Here is a 19,743-nt window from a genome sequence, read left to right as displayed (position 1 = left end):
CATCTTAAATTAGCCCATTTCTATTGTTTTGTATTTTATCATGAGGTTTGTGGTTTACTAGTACCCGTGTGAGTGTCTTTCTCCTCTGGCAGCTACATGGCATCTCTCTGACTCCACCTTCTTTCTCCCAGTTTAGTTTTCCCCTCCTAGCCTATTCTGCCTTGCTATGGGCCAAAGGAGCTTCTTTATTAACCAATGGTAATGAAACATATTCACAGCATAGAGAGGGAAATCCTATATCAAAAAACATTTAGGAAACATTAATAAAATTAGCAATAGTAGCACATTTCAGAAATAATCACTTTGTGCATTATCTGTATGTGGTTTCTATGTAGATGGAAACCTGCATTTATGCAACTAGGGTCAGCGTATACATTCTATTCTGTAATCTGTTTTTCCTATTTAACAATATACCGTGCAGTTTCTACAGCAGTGGTTATTGTTCTTGTTATAGTTGTGACCACTTTGAGTGGATTTATCTCTGCTTATTTAACCAATCCTCTGAGGTTAAATATGTAGTTTGCTCTTAAGTTTTCAGTAGTATAAAGCTGTGTAAAGTATATTAACTCCACAACTTCACATTGATCTGGTGTTAGCATGTAGTCTATATGTCCTGGGCACATATGTACGTTTATCAGTGCACAGAGCCACCTCATGGCCACCTGGTTCTGATAAGGACTCCCTCTTCTTAGGGAAGCTGGGAAAGGGAAAAGTAGACCAGATGCCCAGCTTCCTGTTGGTTACTTGGAGACTTAAGGAGAGCATTTCAGAGAGCATACAGAAGAGAACCTGGGCAGTTTGGGAGTTGACACTCCTGGTAGCAGGTAGGTATTAGGTCTAAAGTCTGCGTCATAAATGAAGAACAACTTAACTGCTCTCAGTTTTTTTCTGTGAACCCTCATTCTCTGCTGCCTGGTAGTTTGAATTTTAGGACATAGGCTGCTTCAGCCTTTGCTTCCTTTTTCCCTGAAGGCAGTGATGGCCTCCTGTATGGCTCTGAAGTTGCCTTCAGGTGCTATTGGGGCTCCCTCATCTAGACAGTGACCCAACTTTCAGAATATATTGTTAGAAATGTCATCTGGACCTGCTTGTCTTTGTGTGGAGCAGAGATAGATTCCTAGGGACTGGGCGGTGGGGGTAGGAGTTAGGAAGGAAGTGACAAGGCCAGCACACTGGACTGTAGTCATGTAAATTCAGAGAAGCCATGCCAATAGGACTTTGAGCAGTGTGACTTACGATATGTCATGGGAAGGCACCGTGCCCGTTTTGTTTCAGTCTTGTGGGTTACTCCATCCTCTGACTTTGTTCTGCTTTCTGGCCTCTCTCCTGATCTTGGCCACTCGCCAGCTCTTGCTGGGCTCTGGTCTTGCCAGCTCCACGGGGAAGCTTTTGTGCCTTATCTCTAACAGATAGTAACTCAATCTTTGTTACTCTGGAGAATGTGCAGGGTCACAGGAAAACTTGTTCTGACTTCACTGCCTTTCTGTCTGAGACACTGCAGACAGATTCACCACAGTTCCGTCTAATGTAGACCTTGCTGACGCTCCCACAACCCTTTGCCTTTGCTTCACTCACAGCCATTTCATCACACAGTCCCTTCTTAGGCTGGGGTTTGTCTTGTTATCTTTTTGTAAATCTCTGAATATTTTCCCCATACCTCTATACTTTGCTTTGACATTGAAATTACATGTCTGACTTTCCCCCTAAACCTAAAGTTCCTTGTTATGAGGAACCTTCCATTATTCCCACAGTGGTAATAGTCTTGTTCGGCACATACATATTTTTCAATGAATATTAAATTTAATTAATCTGGTGTGTTTAGGTGACTAAGACAAAAATCTTCAGGAAAGATTTAAAAGTTGCTTAAAACTCTAGGAATCATTTCAGGGGCATCCCATCCACTTCAGATATGATTAACTTACTGATTTATAAATCCAAATATGTGTCAGGTGACATGCAAGGTTTCTGCCACCTCATTTCCATAGGATCTGAGTATTTGGGTTCTGTGTGTGTGTGTGTGTGTGTGTGTGTGTGTGTGTGTGTGTGTGTGTGCACGTACGCACATATGGGTGTGCACACGTGTATGTGTGTGTGCATGCCTGCACAGGCCTTCCTTGGTCTCTGCAATTATTTGAAAGCAATAAGAAGCCAAGCCTTTTGGTTCTCTGCAGTAATCAGTAGCCCTCCTTTGATGGTGTTCTTCCAGAATTTCATCACACATGCTCGTCTTCGGGACACAGTGTGCCTTCTCTTTCTTCTCAGCTGCCTTCTCATTTGGTTCACATACTCTGGGACAGCCTGGTCAGCAGCCATGTGGAGTAGCAAGCATACGTGACTTCAGTACCGAGGACAGCGACACGTTTGCCTGGAACCGGGAGGGTGCTTTGGTTTGCAGAAGTTCCTGTAGCTGCTGGATACTTGGATGTATTCCTTCTTACTTGCTTCTGCACGGCAGTTCTGTAAACCTGCTTATCACGTTGACCCTTACTCCTGGGTCCAGTCTGTGCTGTTATGTTTCTGTGACCTTACTTCCACTCATGGCCATAACAGGAACATAAAGTAATATGAAACAGTGGAGGTGGGGCAGGGAGAGCACCAGGACTGCTCCGTGAAGTTCCCACGAGGGTTTCTTGTCTTGAGCTGCCCAGATGGCGGCTGGATTATTGTTGTCATTGATCTGTTTGCTTTGCTGCTGTCTGTATCATATCCACATTTCAGGACATGGAGTGAGGACAGAAGAGAGAGCATTAGAGAGGTCCTGGGCCATGTCAGGTTGTGACATCTCATTGGGTGCCCTTTGTTATGGCGTCGTCAAGGTTTGCTTTTAGAGTCAGTAGCTGACATTCTTGCTGAGGAGCAGAAGGGGAACCGAGCCCTAAGGAGCAAGCCTTTGGCGTGCCTGAACTGCTACAGCACCAGCCTCTCAGCTCTCTCTAAATAGAATAGCAGCTATATTGCTAATGTTCAGGACTTGGCTGGTGTTCATCTCCAGCAGCCTCATGTTCCGTGTTCCTCGGGGGTCCTTTGCAGAAGCATTGCTCAATGATACATGTAACATGAGCACTTTAAATATCCCGTTCCGCTAGAATACAGGGAACGTGCTGGACAGACAAAGGCACTCCTGGAGTGGTCACAGTCTGGTGTTTGCCTTACTCAAGGATGCCAACTTTTGGGAGGAGGAAGGGAGAGTGAGCATGTGTGAATTGCGGTTGAGGTCTCAGCTCCGGATAATAGTAAGTCTTGTGAAGAATAAACAGAAACAGTTTGCTCATTAGCTGGGCACATGTTTAAAGTGCTAATTATAAGTGATCTTTAATAGAGCTAATTTAGCAGTGGCAAGTATTACACATTTCTGCTTTTTAAAAGTAGCCCGTTAGCCAGGTCTTTCTATCTAATATTGACTTTAGAAGTTAATATTGAAATTGGCTACAGTCAGAGTTCACGTGGAAGCATGGGAGGAGAAGAAAGATGAAGGTGGGGGTTGGAATCAGAAGAGGGGGTGCACACGAGAGGGAGGCACAGTGGCCAGTGCCTCTGTGTGAAAGGCTCCACGGCACCGTGGGTCTGCAGGGCTCAGTCCCTGTAGTTAACGCCTGCTGTGCTTCAGGCACTAGAGCCACCTGGGTAAGCACCTAGTCTGCCTCAGGAGTCTAGCTATGGTCTAGTGAGAGAGCCAGATGTGGCAGTGGACAGTGGCAGTGAAGAAGGACCTGCACAAGGAGGGGGAGCCAGCCCGACCTGCTGTGGTTGAAAGTTTGAGAAGGTACTGAGGGAAGGCATGCTAGTCTCCGGTGTGCAGAAAGTGTTCCTTTATTCAAGGGTATGTCCGAGCTGGGCGACGATCAGCATCGCCTCTTTTCTTCATAAAGACTGCCCACCTTGGTTACCTTGCCAAGTCGCTGGCTACTGCTTCATGTTGTGTAAGGCCTGGTCACTTGGTTTAGGAAAACTCAGTATCTTTAGCAGCTGCCAGAAGAGGAAGCCTTTGTTTTGATATCAGATATCGTTTTCCTATCCGTGTACATTGGAATCAGACTAACAGAGGACCCTGCATGTCCTTTGCTTGGGAGCTTCATGGCCAGGGAGGAGAATTCTGCTGCCCTGTTTGTTCCCTCCATACCTGCAGGGTAGGGAAACGGATGTCTCCAGCCCTCTTTGACATTTGTGCGTGGTGAGGATAAAGAAGATGCCTGGGGCTTTTCATGCTGGATGCATTTCCAGGCTGGGGAGAGGCCTGTGGGACTCCTTGCTGTATTGTGTTTTCTTGTTGACATGAATCTGTTCCGTCCCTCTCTTCCAGATGTATTCCTCTCAGCATATACTTCCTGCCTCAGTGGTAGTTGTTTTAAGGAGCGCTCCAAGAAATATATTTACATTTGCTCGGGTTTTCCAACAGGCCATTTCCTTAATAGCTCATACACATCTGTAAAGAGAAAACAAAATCCTTACTTGCTCCACTTCTGCATGTGCATGCGTCTTTCTCGTCAGCTCTCTCTTTTTTTCTTGTCACCCCCACTCTGTCACATCCCTTTGCTTCTCTTAACGTAGGAAAGAGAACTGGGGAGATGGGCATCTTGTCTCTGCCACTAATAGGTTCTTTGCTAACCCTGGCCCCTGTTACAGACAGCATCTTCTCCCAAACCGTCTGTTTACTATACAGGAGGTACCACGAGGAAGTCTCTTCCTTTATTAGTCAGTCAGTTCTTTAAAAGCATCTTCACAGGGTCCTATACAAGCCACCAGCCTGCTACTGGCCTGGCTGGCTTCTGGAAGGGGCCGGAACAAATGTCCTCTTGCAACTTAGGGGAAAGATCAGGAGAAATTTCTACCACGACCTTGTGTCTGAATCTCCCCTGGTCTCATCCACAGATCAGGAGTGACCTGGAAGTTGACGTCAGAGCTTATGGGGCACTAGCCTGCTCTGAGCTGCACCTTTCCTCTGGGACCAGCCAAACGCTCCTTTCCTCCCTTCTCATCTCCTTGATGCAGCTCAGCCCAGCTCTCTGTGGCTCCCCAGGCGTATGCGGTTTCCTCAGAGGAGCAACTTCTGGAAATAAGACTGCAGAGCTCCCTGCTCTGCCTCTTGTCGCCTCCACTCTGTTTTCCTATTCAGCAGTAAGCTCTGGGTCCCTTCCTGTCCATCTTCTCCTTCTGTTATTCAAAACCCGGTCCACATCCTCTCCTGGGTGAGCCTGCCCTAACCATCCACCTCCAGCTCTGAGCTCACTGAAACCATGTTCCCCCAGTTTGGCTCAGTATTTCCTGAGTCCTTTTTGTGCGACAGACATTGAGCTAGGTGTGAGGGTAGAACAATAAGTATGATAAGGCTCTTTCCCTGGAGATGTCAGGATCAGTTAATGGCGGGGAGGCGTGAAATGAAACACACAGATGTCATTCAAGAATGATAAGGCACAACTGGGGACAGCTAAACTTGATTGAGAGGTCAGAAAAACCACACAGAAACGATGGATTTCAGAGAGATTTAGGAGGTAGAGTCAACATAATTGAATGTCTGCCTTGAAAAGTGTGATGGAGAAATGAATGTCGAGGATGCTGCCCATGTTTCTGTTTGGACACCTCGGTGATGGGCATTGCCCCATTATCAGGTAGCGTGGATACCGGGTGGCTAACACCCATCATAAGGATCGCATTGACACTGTGTGGTTAGGTGGAGGGTGGGGTGGGTGGTGGAGTTCTTTATCAGAATCTCAGTATCTTGTCTTTTCTGTAGAGTCGGGTAGATACCCAGTATTAGGGAAAATGAGCACTGAGTATTTGGGGGCTTTAAGTCACCCAGAGGGCAGAAAGTGGTCTCCCCCTCACTTGGGGGGGAGTTCCATGAAATGGGTATCCTGTGCTCATGGCATGTGAGGTCTCTGGGTGAGAGCCTTTCCTTTCCCTGTTCCTTGCCAAGCATTGCCTGGTGTTCAGTGCTGTGGGTCAGGGATCAGCAGGGATAGAGAGGCATAAGTTGGCTCTCCTATCTTTTAGGGTCTTCTCAAAGATGGCATTTTGATCCGTAAATATGATCACTGACAATATTTTTGAGAGCAAGACGGCAGATCTCAGAAAATAAGAAACAGTATTTTTCTTGTGAAATTAAGACATTTGTTGCATGGGGGAATGGGTTAAGGTACCAGATCCTGGATAGGTGTGGTTTATAAATATGCTCCTTCAAAACAAGACATGGTCCATTCTCAATGGCCTGGAAGATGAATTATTAATACATATCTTCTGGGTGATCGTTTATTTCAGCGTGGGAAGTAAGTAATGGGTTACAGCTAAGGCCTGAATCTCTGAAACCCTAGGCAGAGGGAGGAATCTTCTTATGGTGGGTCAGTAGGAGACAGAGCAGTTTAGAGCTGATAGTCAAAGCCTTGATGAGACTAGGTGAGGCAGTTTCTCTGAAGCTTGCTTTGCTTCATACTGCGTGAATAGAGTCACCTGGGTTCTTGTTCTAACGCAGGTTCTGACTCCATAGGTCTCAAGTGGGACCTGGACCCTAGGTTTCTATCAAGTCCTATGTAATGAACATTACCTTAAAGAGGAAGACTCTAGCGCTGGTTTTCGGGAATCCTTTTGAAGTGATACCAAGTCACTGATGTATATGCTGCACAGAATAAATTTGTCTTGCTACTGAGCATCCTAAGAGCTCATTTATCCAACACTGATGTGAGTGTGATTTTGTGTTTACCTCGTCTGAGGTCATTCATACATGAGTCTCCTTGCTGAGTATTTATTACGTGCTAGGTAGGCCTTGGGCTAGACTGTGGTAGTCCCAAGACAAATAAGAAGTGGGGCTTGCTGTCTAGGGAGGTCCAAGCAGTGATAGACAGGTGTGTCAATAGGACACTGAGTTGTTCAACAGAGATAGGACACCACCTGCACAGAGTACAACGGGATGGAGGGAAAGAAGAGGCAGGGGCCCGCGCGCTGGGAAGTTTGCCATCTTAGTGGAGGGCTGGGACTCAGCCCCACTTGATGCCGTGGTGCGAAGCTTGCACAGTCGCTCTTAAATAAGTGCAAATTGTGGAAGCGTGATGGAAAACCAAACGGAAATAATGAGCCACTCCACGGGCCCTGGCAGCTTGCACTTCTGAACACTCACCAAATGCTCACTCAGTTGTTTGTTTCTGTGTTTGTTTCGATCAGGATTGCTTTCTGGAGGAGATTGGCCCGGAGCCCAAGCACTCTGCTTCCTTAAGGGAGTCACTACTTTCCCAGGCCCAAGAAACCATGGGCAGGGCCCATGGCACAAGGCCCAGCCCTGCTCTTCCTTAGGGCCAGGAGTGCAGGCTGGGTGCCAGAGTGAAGACCATGGGCGTTTTTCGTATGAGAAGCAGTGAGGAGGAAAAGTGTGAGGGGGACCAGGCAACAATGTGAGCATGGTACTCGAGGTACAGGGCAATGAGGAGCAGACACAGGCCTGGGAGGAGGCCTGAGCTGGAGGGTCGTGGCGGGGGGATGGAGGTGGTGATTTTTACTTCCTTAATAGATGCAGAGTGTTTCAACTTTGCTAATTAACAGAACAGCAGGCTTGTAATTCTGACGGCAGCAGAACATGAGTGCGGTGGGCTTAGCACTGAAAGCTAGCCAAGCATGCCTTTGTCCTTAAGAGAAAGCACAACACCCAACTGGGTCAGGTCCGCAAGGGTTCCCATTGACTTGTTTTGCTTTTCCTTATAAGACTTCCAAGGAGTTAGGGGCTTTTATTTCTTCTTAGGCCTTCTATAGCGGCAACAATGGATCTACTGTTTCAGCAAGCTTGTCTTAAGGAAAAGACTGGTCTACCGTTGGTCTACTGTTCACAGCCTAGTAATGCTATCAGATGTACTTTGTGTCAGAGTTAGCAGTTGTGGTGCAAGCTGCCACCCGCAGAGCATGGGTACTTAGAGTTCTGTCACTTTTCTTTCGTTTCAGCAACTGCTCTACCTGCAAGAGTTACATTCCCCACCTGATCCCAAGAAAGAATGGGCCGGGAAGGCAGGGAGGAGTTGTTTTAGTTGTACAGAACACTCTGAGACTGAAGGAAGAATCTGCTCCTAATATATCTCTTTCAAAACCTGTTGCTCTGATAGTGGTCTGATCATGAAGGCTGATAAAGATGCAGAGCCAACTTAGAAAGGCTTAGGGCATTAAAGCTGATAGGCACCTGGCGATCATCCACTTGATTCACTAGTGTTTATATGACCAGTGATGCCACTGACCTGGTGCACCCCACTTTAGGAAGGGGTAACTTTCAGTCATTTATTCTTTCATCAAATATTTATTGACCATTTACCAGGAGTCTACCGGGATGTGTACCTGCTAGAGAAAACATGTTCCAATTTCATTGATCCTGTTTGAGTTAGCGGTCAATGAACTTACCCTTTATTATATATTCTAATGGCTGGTTTCACAAGGGCCTTGGGGGAATTCATACATAGGCTCTTCAGCCAGTGCAAATAGGTTTTATATGCAAGGTCACCCTTTTCTGAGCCCCTGGGCTAATTAGTTTAGCTTTGCTTGGCTTTACATAATGCATGTATTGTTGAAAAGTTATTTGTAATTCAATTTTTGAGAAATGAAAAGCTAATTTAAACCACTAAGGGAACTTTTATATTTAAAAAGACCCCCTAAGCAAATGCTTTTATAATGTGAAAAACCTTGCTGTGGCTGCTGCTGTTGGGAATGATTACTTCCTAGTAATGGCTGAGTAAATCTGGGTACTCTGGGAGTTCTTGTGGTGGGCACACAGTCCGGCATATAGCCCAACCTTAATCTGAACTTGCTTGAGAGGCCTCTGGCCCAGGAACTGGAAGCCTGCGAGTCTTAGAAGAGGCCAGCTTAGGACTGACATTTACCAGAACCCATGATCACTAGCTACATTGAGGAACGGTTTGCCGTTCTGGACCTTGGAGTGAGAAGGAAGAGAGAGAGAAGGATGAGACTAGGGCCCCCTCTCTGCAGCTAAGAGTGGTTTGAACATAACATACCCAGTCCTTCCTCCAAGTTGCCAATTTATAACCATCCTGCCTTGGCCTTCTGGGGTTACAGACTTGCACTGCCAGGCCTGCCTTACTTTGGGCTTGTAAATAATCTGGAAAAAGGTCAGGATAGAATTTATTTTTTATATTAGCCTTTTTACAGAAATTAAGTGAGACTATTAATGTAAGTAGTGTATTTTAAAAACTAAGGAAAAATATTTCACTTGTAAAAATAAGTTTTTTGATACTTCAATGTCACTAGTTAAAGATGGTTAAGAAGCTAAAATGTTTTCCTGTTGTGTGGGGTAGAAAAGGAAAAACAAAGCAAATCCTAGGAACTATTTGTAAATTTTGTAAGAACTGATGCTAATTAGTCTCTTTCATGAGATGTGACTGTTTTGGGGGTGGGGGATAAGGTTTGAGTGCTGCTATCTGAAGAAACTAAGGTAGAGGTATAAAACAAGGCTTCGGTCTTTGAAGTCAGAACTCTTTGCCAGTGTTGCTTTTTTCTTCGCTGCAGCGCAGTGAGCCTGCAGCTCTTCTGCACACCATCCACTGTGTGCCAACTTCTGCAGAGACGTAATCGCTGAGTTAAAGGTTCATTACATCAGGGAAACATGAAAAAGGGGAGAGAGATGAAATGGTCAGACACTGGAAATGTGTTTGGGGTTTGATTATGACCTCTGACCTTGGACACCAGCATTCGGTGACATACCTCTTTCTCTTCCTTGGTTGGGTGTGCATGGGGCATGAAATTTCCCTTTCCCTGGGCCAGTGAACTAATTCCTGGTTTGTTGGTAAAATTCTTATGCTGTCAAGAGACTGGATGTAAAGACAAGCTTGCCCAGCATGCTACTCTCCTTTGTAGATTTCAGACTTGCCCTCACCGCATGTGGACAAAGACGCTAGAACAGCATTCGTGGTCCCGGGCTCTGTAGCCTGGAGCTGGCAGCACCGCTGATCCTCTGTGTGATGTCTTAATGGTGACACACTGCAGAGACCCCAATTACAGCTCCCAGGGAAGGGGTGGGTGGTTCTCTTCCAGAGTGCGTGTGAGGCACTGGGGTTGACTACTGTAATCACAGCGAGCTAGCCTGGGGGCTAGCCTGGGGTTTTATGCATGTGTGAAAGCTGGTCCTCTCTCCCTACACTCCTCATATGGACTGGGTTGCCCTTTACTTTTAGGAGTACAGTTTTTCTAGGTGAATCTTTCCCAGTTTTGGTGAGTTCCAGGTGTCTGCCTCCAGCACCCTAATAGGAACTTGGTTAGCCCCTGGAGATGATTTATAAACAAGAAGTAAGACTTAAAGGGCCAGACAGACAGAGTACATGTGTTCAGGAGATTTGTTTCTGTGGAGGACTAGTGGTGACAGTAGGCATGGGGTGGGTATGGGATGTCATCAACTTCTTTCCCTGTTGTTGGATTTTTGTAAGTTATTTTTTCCATTGGTAAAATGAAGTCTAACGGTGTTATCTAGGGTTATTTAGGGTTTTGTAAACGATCTTGCTATTCATCCATACTACATGTTGTCGGGGTGACACCATGCCAGGTGCTAGAGGTACAAACATGCTTTTAAAACATCTTGCCATTTTCAAGTCCCTCAACAAGCACAGGGCTGCCAGTGCATCTTTGGGGTATGGACTTGGGGCATGGACTCAACAGAGGAGTGGCTTGAACTCTCCCCTCCTGAAAAGGGCCAAGAGAAGATGACTTTAACCTCATCATGATGGGGATGCTCCCTGTGTTGGGCTGGGCTACAGACCTGCATAAACCCGGATGATGGGTCTGAGAGACAGAGAGTGGGACCGTGGGACCTGAAAGGTAGCAGACATCTTTATTCTGTTTGTTTTGTCGTCCCACAGGATCCTTTCGGAATGATGGTTTGAAAGCTTCAGATGTCCTTCCTATCCTAAAGGAGAAAGTGGCCTTTGTGTCTGGTGAGTATCTTCATACTGTTCCTTGATGTGGTGTGTGTGTGGTGCATGTTTGATGTGGTGTGTGTGTGGTGCATGTTTGATGTGTAGTGTGTGTGTGGTGCATGTTTGTTGTGTGTGGCATATATGTATGTGTGTATGTGTGGTGCATGTTTGATGTGTGTGTATGTGTGTGTGTGATCACTCGCTCGCCTCTGTGGACCTATGAGAAGAGAAGCATTGGCAGTTAGGCCTATAGCAGCTGCTTCCTCCCTACAGTGACAGGCACAGGGGGCTCCGGGCTCACCTGGAGACTCTAGAGGACACTTGCAACAATAGGCAGGTTCACACACACACCTCACACACTGCTGCCTGATTTGCCCTCTCTAGCAGGGCTGCTATGGCACTGTGAAAGATTCCTATAGAAAGAGAATGTCTACTCCACATGTTCCCCAGGGTTTTTTATCTGTTGTTTCTTAGTGCGACACACACAGGAGATTTAAATTGGTTTCAGCTTCTCCTTATCTGTTTTCTTAGCACATGGAACTCAAGTGTTTGCATGGAACTCAAGTTTTCTTCTTGGTTTGTTTGTTTGTTTTTTATTTTTTTATTTTCTGAATGGCAACTTCGAAATCTTGACTCCCTGCTTTCCTCCCAGCCTATCTTACACACCTAGGTCTCTGAGCATGTAATGTGAGTATCAGCTATCTGCAGCCTTTGGGTAATCCACTGCTTCTTGTAAATAGTTTGATTGGAACCTGGCTACGTGTGTTTGGTTAGGTAGAATGTTTGTTTCCCATAACGTCACAAACTTGATAGCTGAACTGGGGTCCTTCTGGATCAGAACTTGGCAGACCCTGGGCCTGAGCTGGGTTGTGGGACCAGCGCAGAGGCCTTTTCTTGAGAGAGAAGCCCTGGTGCTATACCTTGTAGACAGAGCCTTTATTTCTGGAACCTTTGTCTTGTCTGCATGAATGGTCATGGAGCCACAGGGCATGAGCATGCTCCCATAGTATAACGACTCACTCCATACATAGGCTCTGCTGGCTCGGCTGATATGCCAACCATAGTAGAGAGAAGGGAGAGATGGAGAGAGGAGAGGGGGGTCTTCATTGGAAAAGGGAAACCATATTTGAGTTGTCTCCACAGGGAAACCATTGTCTCCACCTTATCATAAAGGAGAGAGGACAGCAAGTCAATGTGGTATGGGAAGGGAAGCAGGCCCGAGCTAGGTACACAGGAGCCTTTGCAGGACATGTGAATACCGCAGCAGGGGGTGGCGTGGTATTTTCTCAGTTGTTGCTCCAAAAGCTACCTTGCCCTGCTGCGTTAGGTAGTGAGCCCCTCATTACTAAGGTGTAGAGGCATAGCAGAACAACCTCCCGGGGGTGTGATTTCATCATAGAGGCATGTATGTGACAACCTCAAGGTGAGCTAGGGTTTGGAGTGCTTCCTGAATTGTGGAACGAGCCCGTGTGGAAGTCCCGGTGGTCCGTGCATTGATGTGCCCCGGGCCTCATAGCCTCAATGCCTAGTACAGACTTGCAGCCCACTTCCTCCCATTTTGTGGCCCTTAGTTAAGATGATGCTCTTCCTGCCCCTTGGGTGTCCTGCTGATGCCCCTGCTTGTCCCATGCTACATGTTTTCCTTCTCAAGAGTACCTTTCCTATACCTGCCAGCTTCCTCCTCTCCTTCCCCAGTTACCTCCACTTCCCCTCCCCCAGAGGCCCTTTTAGACTCAGACCATGATTTCTGACAACATCTTGTTCAGCATCCATCAGGGACGATGAAGACATAGTATGTTCTGGCATGGGAACCCTTATTTCCTTGTTTATGCCTCATTTTCCCCATGTACAGTCAATTAGAATGTGAGTGGGGCCCAGCCAGGCCTGGGAAATCCCACTGAGAGAGAGGGAGTTGCCTTTGTGGGACTCATGGAAGCAGTTAGCCAGGAAAGCAGTCAGGGATGAGGCAGAGAGGGTAAAGGGCCTGGCAGTGTGCCACGCACTGCTTGCTGTGTGCCCGCACGAGCTGAGCCTGACTCATCCTTGCTTGTCTTGAGCTTCTGGGCTTAGGGAACGTTGCCCTCCCGTGCCTGGGAAGGGCACTAAGGGTTATTGGGAGATGATAACCGATAATCTGAAAAGGAAATCAAAAAATCATCTCCTTATTCCATACACGCCGAGTCAGAAAGCAAAACACAAAACTAAAACTGGGTAGAGAAATCCCCCCCCCCGGTTAAATACTGCAGTGTGGCAGTTGCTTTTCATTCTGAGAGCAAAGCAAGGAACACGGTAGGCAGAGAAACGGACCATTAGCTGTGCCCACCCTCTTCTGCCAGCATCTCAGCTTTGGCCAGGTAAAAGAAAGCATGTTGCCATGACAACGGACATCTGGACTAGGCCAGGGCAACCCAACCACTTCTGCCTGTGGGCGGACATGTGTGATGGTGGCTGTGTCTATCCCTCGGTGTGCCTCTATTGTCCCAGTCGTGCTGTGTCGTACTCCACGACGCACAGCGGTGGGCTCCTGGCCTCCCACTCACAGCACCCGTATCCCTTCTTTCTACTCAGACCTCCCATGTAGGACCCACTGCATCCCTGGGGTCTCCACACATTCACACCCTGTCTCTGGTCACCCCTGGATGATCCGTCTCTGGTTTTGGACCCCTTGCCATCATTTTCCACTGTTCTCACTGATACTCCCTGCTAGTGGGGGCAGCTTTTCATACTCTAGACCAAGTGTGTTCCATAAGATAATCTTTGAAAATGAGGAAGGAAGTTTGGGACTTGCTGAATATTAAAGTCCTCCCACCCTCAACTTGGACCACCCATTGAAGCACATTAACATTTTAAGGCTCTGTAAAATCCTACAATAACCAACTTTATCTCGTCTAACCTGGCATTTCCAACTACAAAATAGTCTCGTTCCTTTTAAAAATGTGTGTGAATACATTAAAATCTTGCAGAGCTATTGTTATTTGAATCCAACTTTTGGTACGCTTCCTGAGATGTGTCTCCCTCCCACGCGACTTCCATATGCTACCCCAACCGGAGCCTGGTACCTCCTCAGAGTGTGAGCCCTCCCCTACTTCAGTCAATGAAAAGATGTCTCTCACTCTGGGCCTTCCTCCTTCTCTACCCTGCTTTCCTGTCTACAGGGAAGGTGAGCTGTTGACATTTCTAGAACACCCAGCCACTCCACCCCCATTGTCTGCATCCTTATCCTTTAGCTTCTGGCACAGGTAGGGAAAGGGTAAGAACTTGTTGCTCAAGTGAATGGTGATGTTGACGAAAGATCACACCACCATCTGCGATCTTTTATTTTGCTCTGAGAGAGATGGGTTTAGCTGTCCTTCTCCATGACTTGTCTTATTTTCTTCTCCTCCTGGGTCCTGTAGCCTGCCTTAGAGAGAAAGGCACAGCCCTGTAAACTGAGTGCTAAATCCTTCATCTTTCCCCTACTGTGGGGCCTCCTTCCATCCTCTGTCCCCAGCCTCCCAGCATATACTTATACTTCTCCTCCGCTATACTTATTCTTCCTCTTTATTCTTGGATGTCTTTCTCCCATTTTGAAAAAAGATAGGATGGATCCTGCTGCCTTTTCTTGTCTCTTGATCCATACAAAAGAGACACCTGTGGAGACAAAAGAGGCAATTTCCCACCTTTGGAGGCCCCCTACATACTCAGAACGTTAACTCCAACTGTGATTCCGAATCTCTTGTCTCAGAGATAAGTACTGGTCTCATGTTGACAGGGGGATCATACCAACCAACCATCCAAACCACCTGGGCTCTTTTTGCACATGGGAGTCTCTGCTCCTCACATTCACATGGCCCTGCTTATAAGGTTTTCATTGGAATGTAGGGTAGAAAGCTAACATTTGTGGCAGACAGACAGATAAACAGACACACACTCCTCTCCAAGGGTGGAAATGCTTAAGGTGATGAAATCAAGTCTAGCAGAGAATGATGTCTAAGATCCTTCTAGCTTCTGAGAACCCATTTCTCTAACCCTTCTGTTTCCTTTCTTCATATGGATCATGGATCACAGTGGGAGATAAGGTCTTCTTCCAAGGCAGATGAGATCAAGGTGACCATCAATATGAAGAAGTAGGACTCGGGGTATGGAAAGTCTGGACTTGGGGAGCCTGTTTCTCAACTCTCTATCTGTACAAATCTACCCTGTTTGGGTAGAAAGGAGGACTTGGATGTTTGTCTCTCCCAGTGGCTTGATTTTGTTTAATCCTTTCTTCCCTACAGCCTCCTCCAACCCTGTGTGTGTGTTAATGTGAGAGTGCATGTATGTCTTGATGCTTATGCACATTTATGCGTATACAGAGGCCGGAGGTTAACACCAAGTGTGTCCTTAATTGCTCTCTACCTTATATTTTAAAATACGGACTTCTGTCTCATCTAGTTCACCGACTGGCTACACTAGTTGGCCGTCAAGTTCTGGGGATCAGTCTGTCTCCATCTCCCAAATGCTAGTGTTCATCATGTCAGATTTTATGGGGGTGCTGGAAAATCTGAGCTAAAGTCCTCACATGTATGTAGAAGGCACTTCACTCATGGAGTCGTCCACCTGGTGTCCTCCTTCAGAAGTCTCTTTATCCTTTAAGGTGTTCTGGATTCACTGTTTGCCAAGCTGCCCAATGACACCTGTGTGTTCCTGGACTAGAGGAGAACATTATGCCTGAGCTCACAATTGGGAGGGACCTGGGCCACTCAGTCAAAAAAGAGATCATTTTCTAAATGAGCTAGTGTGGGCTTCTTTCTAGGATCGCTATGGTGCTATGGTCATGTGCCCTTCTTTCTCCCATTAAATCCCCTTCGGTCACCACTGTGCAGATGTCAGTGGATGCTTGAGATGCAGGTGTGCATCTGTGGTCATACTACAGAGATGGGGGGGATCTTTGATGTCACTACACTTCAGCTTCAACCCCACCCAACTCCCCTAGAAACTTGGTCTTCTTTATAATTTTAGTGTCTGTTAATGAATGAATTCAAATTATTCAATAATAGCAAAGAGACATTTAGAAAACTGAGCAAAGAAACAATAGCCATCTTGAAGCCTCTCCTAATAAAAGCATTGGTCATCATTTTGGTTTGCCCCTTCCAGCTTTTTGCACATGTGGAGTTAGTAAGACCCTGCACATACATACTTCTAATGAGAGTTGTGCGCTTCTCCATCAGATGTAGTAGGTGGCAGCTCAGGCAGCTAGTGGATAGAGCTGGGCTGGGTGGAGACCTCTTAGTGTATATTCCATGAGTCTGCAAGACTCCTGGCAGTGCTGTCCCGTTGCCTCTGAAGCCTTTCTCATAATCACTCCTGGAGCATGATCCCACATCTCTGGTGTCTACAAAGAGAAGCAACTGAAGGTTCAATTTCCTAGACAAAGCACTTTTGCCGACCTTGTTTTCTCAGCACAAACAGTCACAACACTTACTATCTCTCACGTGCTGAGGGTGCTTCTTTCCTCGGTGGCCTTTCTCTGGCTGTCTCACCAGTCCTTGCCATGACCCTGCAATGTGCCCACTGTCATTTTTATCATCTGTAGATGAGGCAGCAGAGATCTAAAGAGACTTACCCGAAGTCATCCACCTTACTGTCATGTAGCTCCTACCCTGATTTCTCTGGGTGCTCTGCAGCCCGTTCTATGACATTCAGACACGTCATTTTTCATCTGTAGTTGGCATTCCTGGATGCTTTTCTTAAATTCCCTCTCTTGCTCCCTCCAGGGGGCCGTGATAAGCGAGGCGGACCCATCCTGACCTTCCCTGCCCGAAGCAATCATGACAGAATAAGACAGGAAGACCTGCGGAAACTCGTGACGTATTTGGCCAGTGTGCCAAGGTAAGGTGAAGGGGAACCGTCTGTAGGGAGGGGGAGCTGAGCTGATGCCAGTGAGTTGAGAAAGCCACTGTGCCTGCCAGGGGCCCTTGGATTGGATTCTAATTGTTCCTGGAACATCATCAGCCATTGTTCACCACAGTCCCATTTTTCCTATTGTTCCTTCTGGGGTTCATCTGGAAATGGTAACCGTGGGCAGAGGTGAGAATCCCAGGCTACAAAGACTGCTGTGGGGCTTGTGACAGGAGATAGCCTGGCCTGGTTTGGAGGAATGGGAAGCTGCTGTTTACTTTCATGACAACTTCTGGCTGTCCCACTCTGGCTTACATAGTGGTTACTTTTACATTGTCTGAATCTAAATGTATGGCCCTTGGATTTGGGGACAAATAGCTTCTCTTGTGTCACTCACCTAGAAGTGGCACATGGTTCAGTGTCAGTCTTGCTTTCTCAAGCAGGGTGATACTGCTGAAGAGGAAGGTAAAGAGTGATTATTGAGGCAGCAAGTGAATTTCACTTTGTACGTATTAATTACAGACACGCACACATGTAGACATATGTAATATATGTGTGATGATATTAAATTTCACTGATGAAGAGATTGGGGGTGTAAAGGATTCCTCCAGGGCAAAGAGTAATAATAAAAGAAAAATTGGGAAACATTGTCTCGATGACACCCTAGAGATAGCTGGTGAAGGACTTGCCACAGCTTTGGTTTGTGCCTTTGAGAAGGTAGAGAAGAGACTTTGACTAGTTAGAATGTAACAGGCAGAAGAACCCTCAGGAACCGTCTGGGCAAATGTATGGCTTTGGTGAATGAATAAAGAAACTTGACATTTCAAATATAAGACTGGGCTGACATTGCATGCGAGTGGCTCTCAGGGATGCTGCAGAGGGGACACGCCCCTCCTGACTGCAGCCCTGGTACCCATTCCTCATCTGCAATGCTATTTTCTGTCTCGTAGCCTGAGTGGGTGCCTGTGGAGTGTTGGTTGTGGGAGATAAGAGGTGGTGCCTTGGGCTTTCAGGATTTTCATTTTATGGGAGAATTAGTAAATTAGTCAGAGGAACCAACTATAAATTCTACTCTGTCTTTGCAAGGAGACCTGGGATATTTTTGAATGTGCTGATTAAGTTCTTGAAGCAGGTGTCAAGCGAGGCAAGCAGCACATTTCGGGAAGCTCCAGGGGAGGAAATGTGAAGGGTTGGAAGACGATGATGGGCAGGTGGTAAAGGAGTTTTAGGTGCAGTGTCACGTGCTAACACACATGTTGAGTGGAGTGTGAGCCCCAGAGAGCCCCGAGCAGAAGGCCCTAAACAAACAGATGTGGGAAAGGATCTTTTTTTTTTTTTGATGATATCCACGGGGGTCTTCTGCTCCAGTGAAAGAACTTTGGATTATACCCAAAGAACTTTTAAAGTAGGAATGCGTGAGAGTGAACTGGAGACTCAAAGAGCCTGGAGGTCTTTAGAGAGAAGAAATACTCCCGTCCGACTCTGAGCAAGGATGTGGTCTAAATAAGCTATGATTGCGCTATATGATTTGGTAATTTAGCCTTGTAGGGCTAAGCAGTTTTAAAACGTGCCTTCCCCGAGTCCTCTGATAGGTGCGAGACAAGGCACTCTCTGCAGCCATTTACTGGAGTAGTTTTTGTGGGAACTCGTGATAGACTCTCAGTTCTTTTAGAGTCCCAGCAGAAGCAAAGGATGCATTTTTCTTCCTCGGCGTTCATGGCATCCCTACAGCCCAGACAGGCTCATTCCTCCTATAGAAGAAAAGCTGAAGGGTTGGGAAAGCATACTTTCCTTTATCCTGACTTGCTAAGCGAAGACTGGGACAAAATGGATCTGAAGCAATTAAGAAAGGAGGAGATTTCTGCTGGGTAAAAGATTAAATCCCCAGAAGGGCTGGCTGAGAGGAAGGTCGTGAGAACAAAGGAGAGATGACAGCCCTCTCTGCCAGGGGCACCCTGCATGCTGCTCTCTGCCTCCCAGCATGGCAGTCTGTGCCCCCCCACCATGGCATATGGGCTCCTTGCAGCTTCCGGTGGGTGGGAGGCAGGAAGCTGTTGTTATCTTCTGTAGCAAGAATTGTCTGTTGAGTCCTTCGCCTCCCCTCAAGGGGACCTGGACTCACTGGGACTGTGAGCAGCAGCTTCCATCTATGAACTAGTTGTGCCTACCAACCATTCCCTAATTCTGTTGGCCGGATGCTCACACACCATCACTCGTGGGTACAGAATCTACAGTCGAATTATTCTAAGGACCGTGACGTGTGCTAGGAAAACTGAGAATTTAGTGTGCTGCTCTTCCGCCTAGTTGTGGCTTTGGGTGTGGAATGAAGCTAGATCAGGTGGATGATTCTGAGGAAAAGCAATTATTGATCCTGGGTCATGGTCCAGGATGCTGGAAAGAGTAGGTTTCGGTTTGGAGACGAAGTATTCATTACAGGCCAGTGTGCTCAAATCTGTAGGTGATATTTGATATTCATTTATTCGTTCCCTTATTTATTATTTAACAAAATACTTATTGACTCTATGTGCCAGGCAGATTGAGGATTCATGGTTAGCAGGAGGAGACATACTAAGGAAAGTAGAAGCCTGGGTATTTCTCTACATAATCCAAATAACAGGAAAGAGCAGTGCAGACATGGCTGTACTGGGGCATAGAACTGAACCAGCTAGCAGAAGACAAAACACCTGAGAGGTGGAAGGATCTGGATCGCAAGGGACCAGCCTGTTTAGGAAAGATGATTAACAGCAGTTGTAATGATTATAAATGAATAGTCATGCTGTGTGCTGTGCAGGTATGCAATGTCAAGGCCGCTGCATTCAACTCTGCAACATCACGCTGTGTGCTGTGCAGGGATGCCATGCCAAGACCGCTGCATTCAACTCTGCAACATCACCCTTGTCAGTCTCATACACCAGGCTGAGTGCTGTCAAAGTAGCCACACTGTAGCATCCACCAATGGGAGAAGAGAGAAACAGTCTCTGACTTGGTCAGAGGTGCT

At 46.7% G+C, this 19,743-nt stretch overlaps 1 protein-coding gene across 13 annotated transcripts in view; it reads left to right on the top strand.

Annotated features, from left to right (window-relative positions):
• The window catches only part of Kalrn (kalirin RhoGEF kinase), a 603,131-nt gene that overhangs the window by 164,081 nt on the left and 419,307 nt on the right, over positions 1-19,743 (top strand). For all 13 annotated transcript variants that reach the window (XM_050159714.1, XM_050159713.1, XM_050159712.1 and 10 more), the window contains exons 2-3: positions 10,830-10,904; positions 16,622-16,736. In XM_050159714.1, coding sequence (XP_050015671.1) covers positions 10,830-10,904; positions 16,622-16,736 — 190 coding nt within the window. The remainder of the gene's footprint in view (positions 1-10,829; positions 10,905-16,621; positions 16,737-19,743) is intronic.

The sequence above is a fragment of the Alexandromys fortis genome, unplaced genomic scaffold (assembly GCF_014885135.2).
Source record: "Alexandromys fortis isolate MF-2015 unplaced genomic scaffold, M_Fortis_MF-2015_v1.1 scaffold_119, whole genome shotgun sequence".
NCBI classification, from domain to species: Eukaryota; Metazoa; Chordata; class Mammalia; order Rodentia; family Cricetidae; genus Alexandromys; species Alexandromys fortis.
The sequence above is the reverse complement of the archived record's forward strand: the minus strand, read 5'-3'. Positions and strand labels throughout refer to the sequence as shown.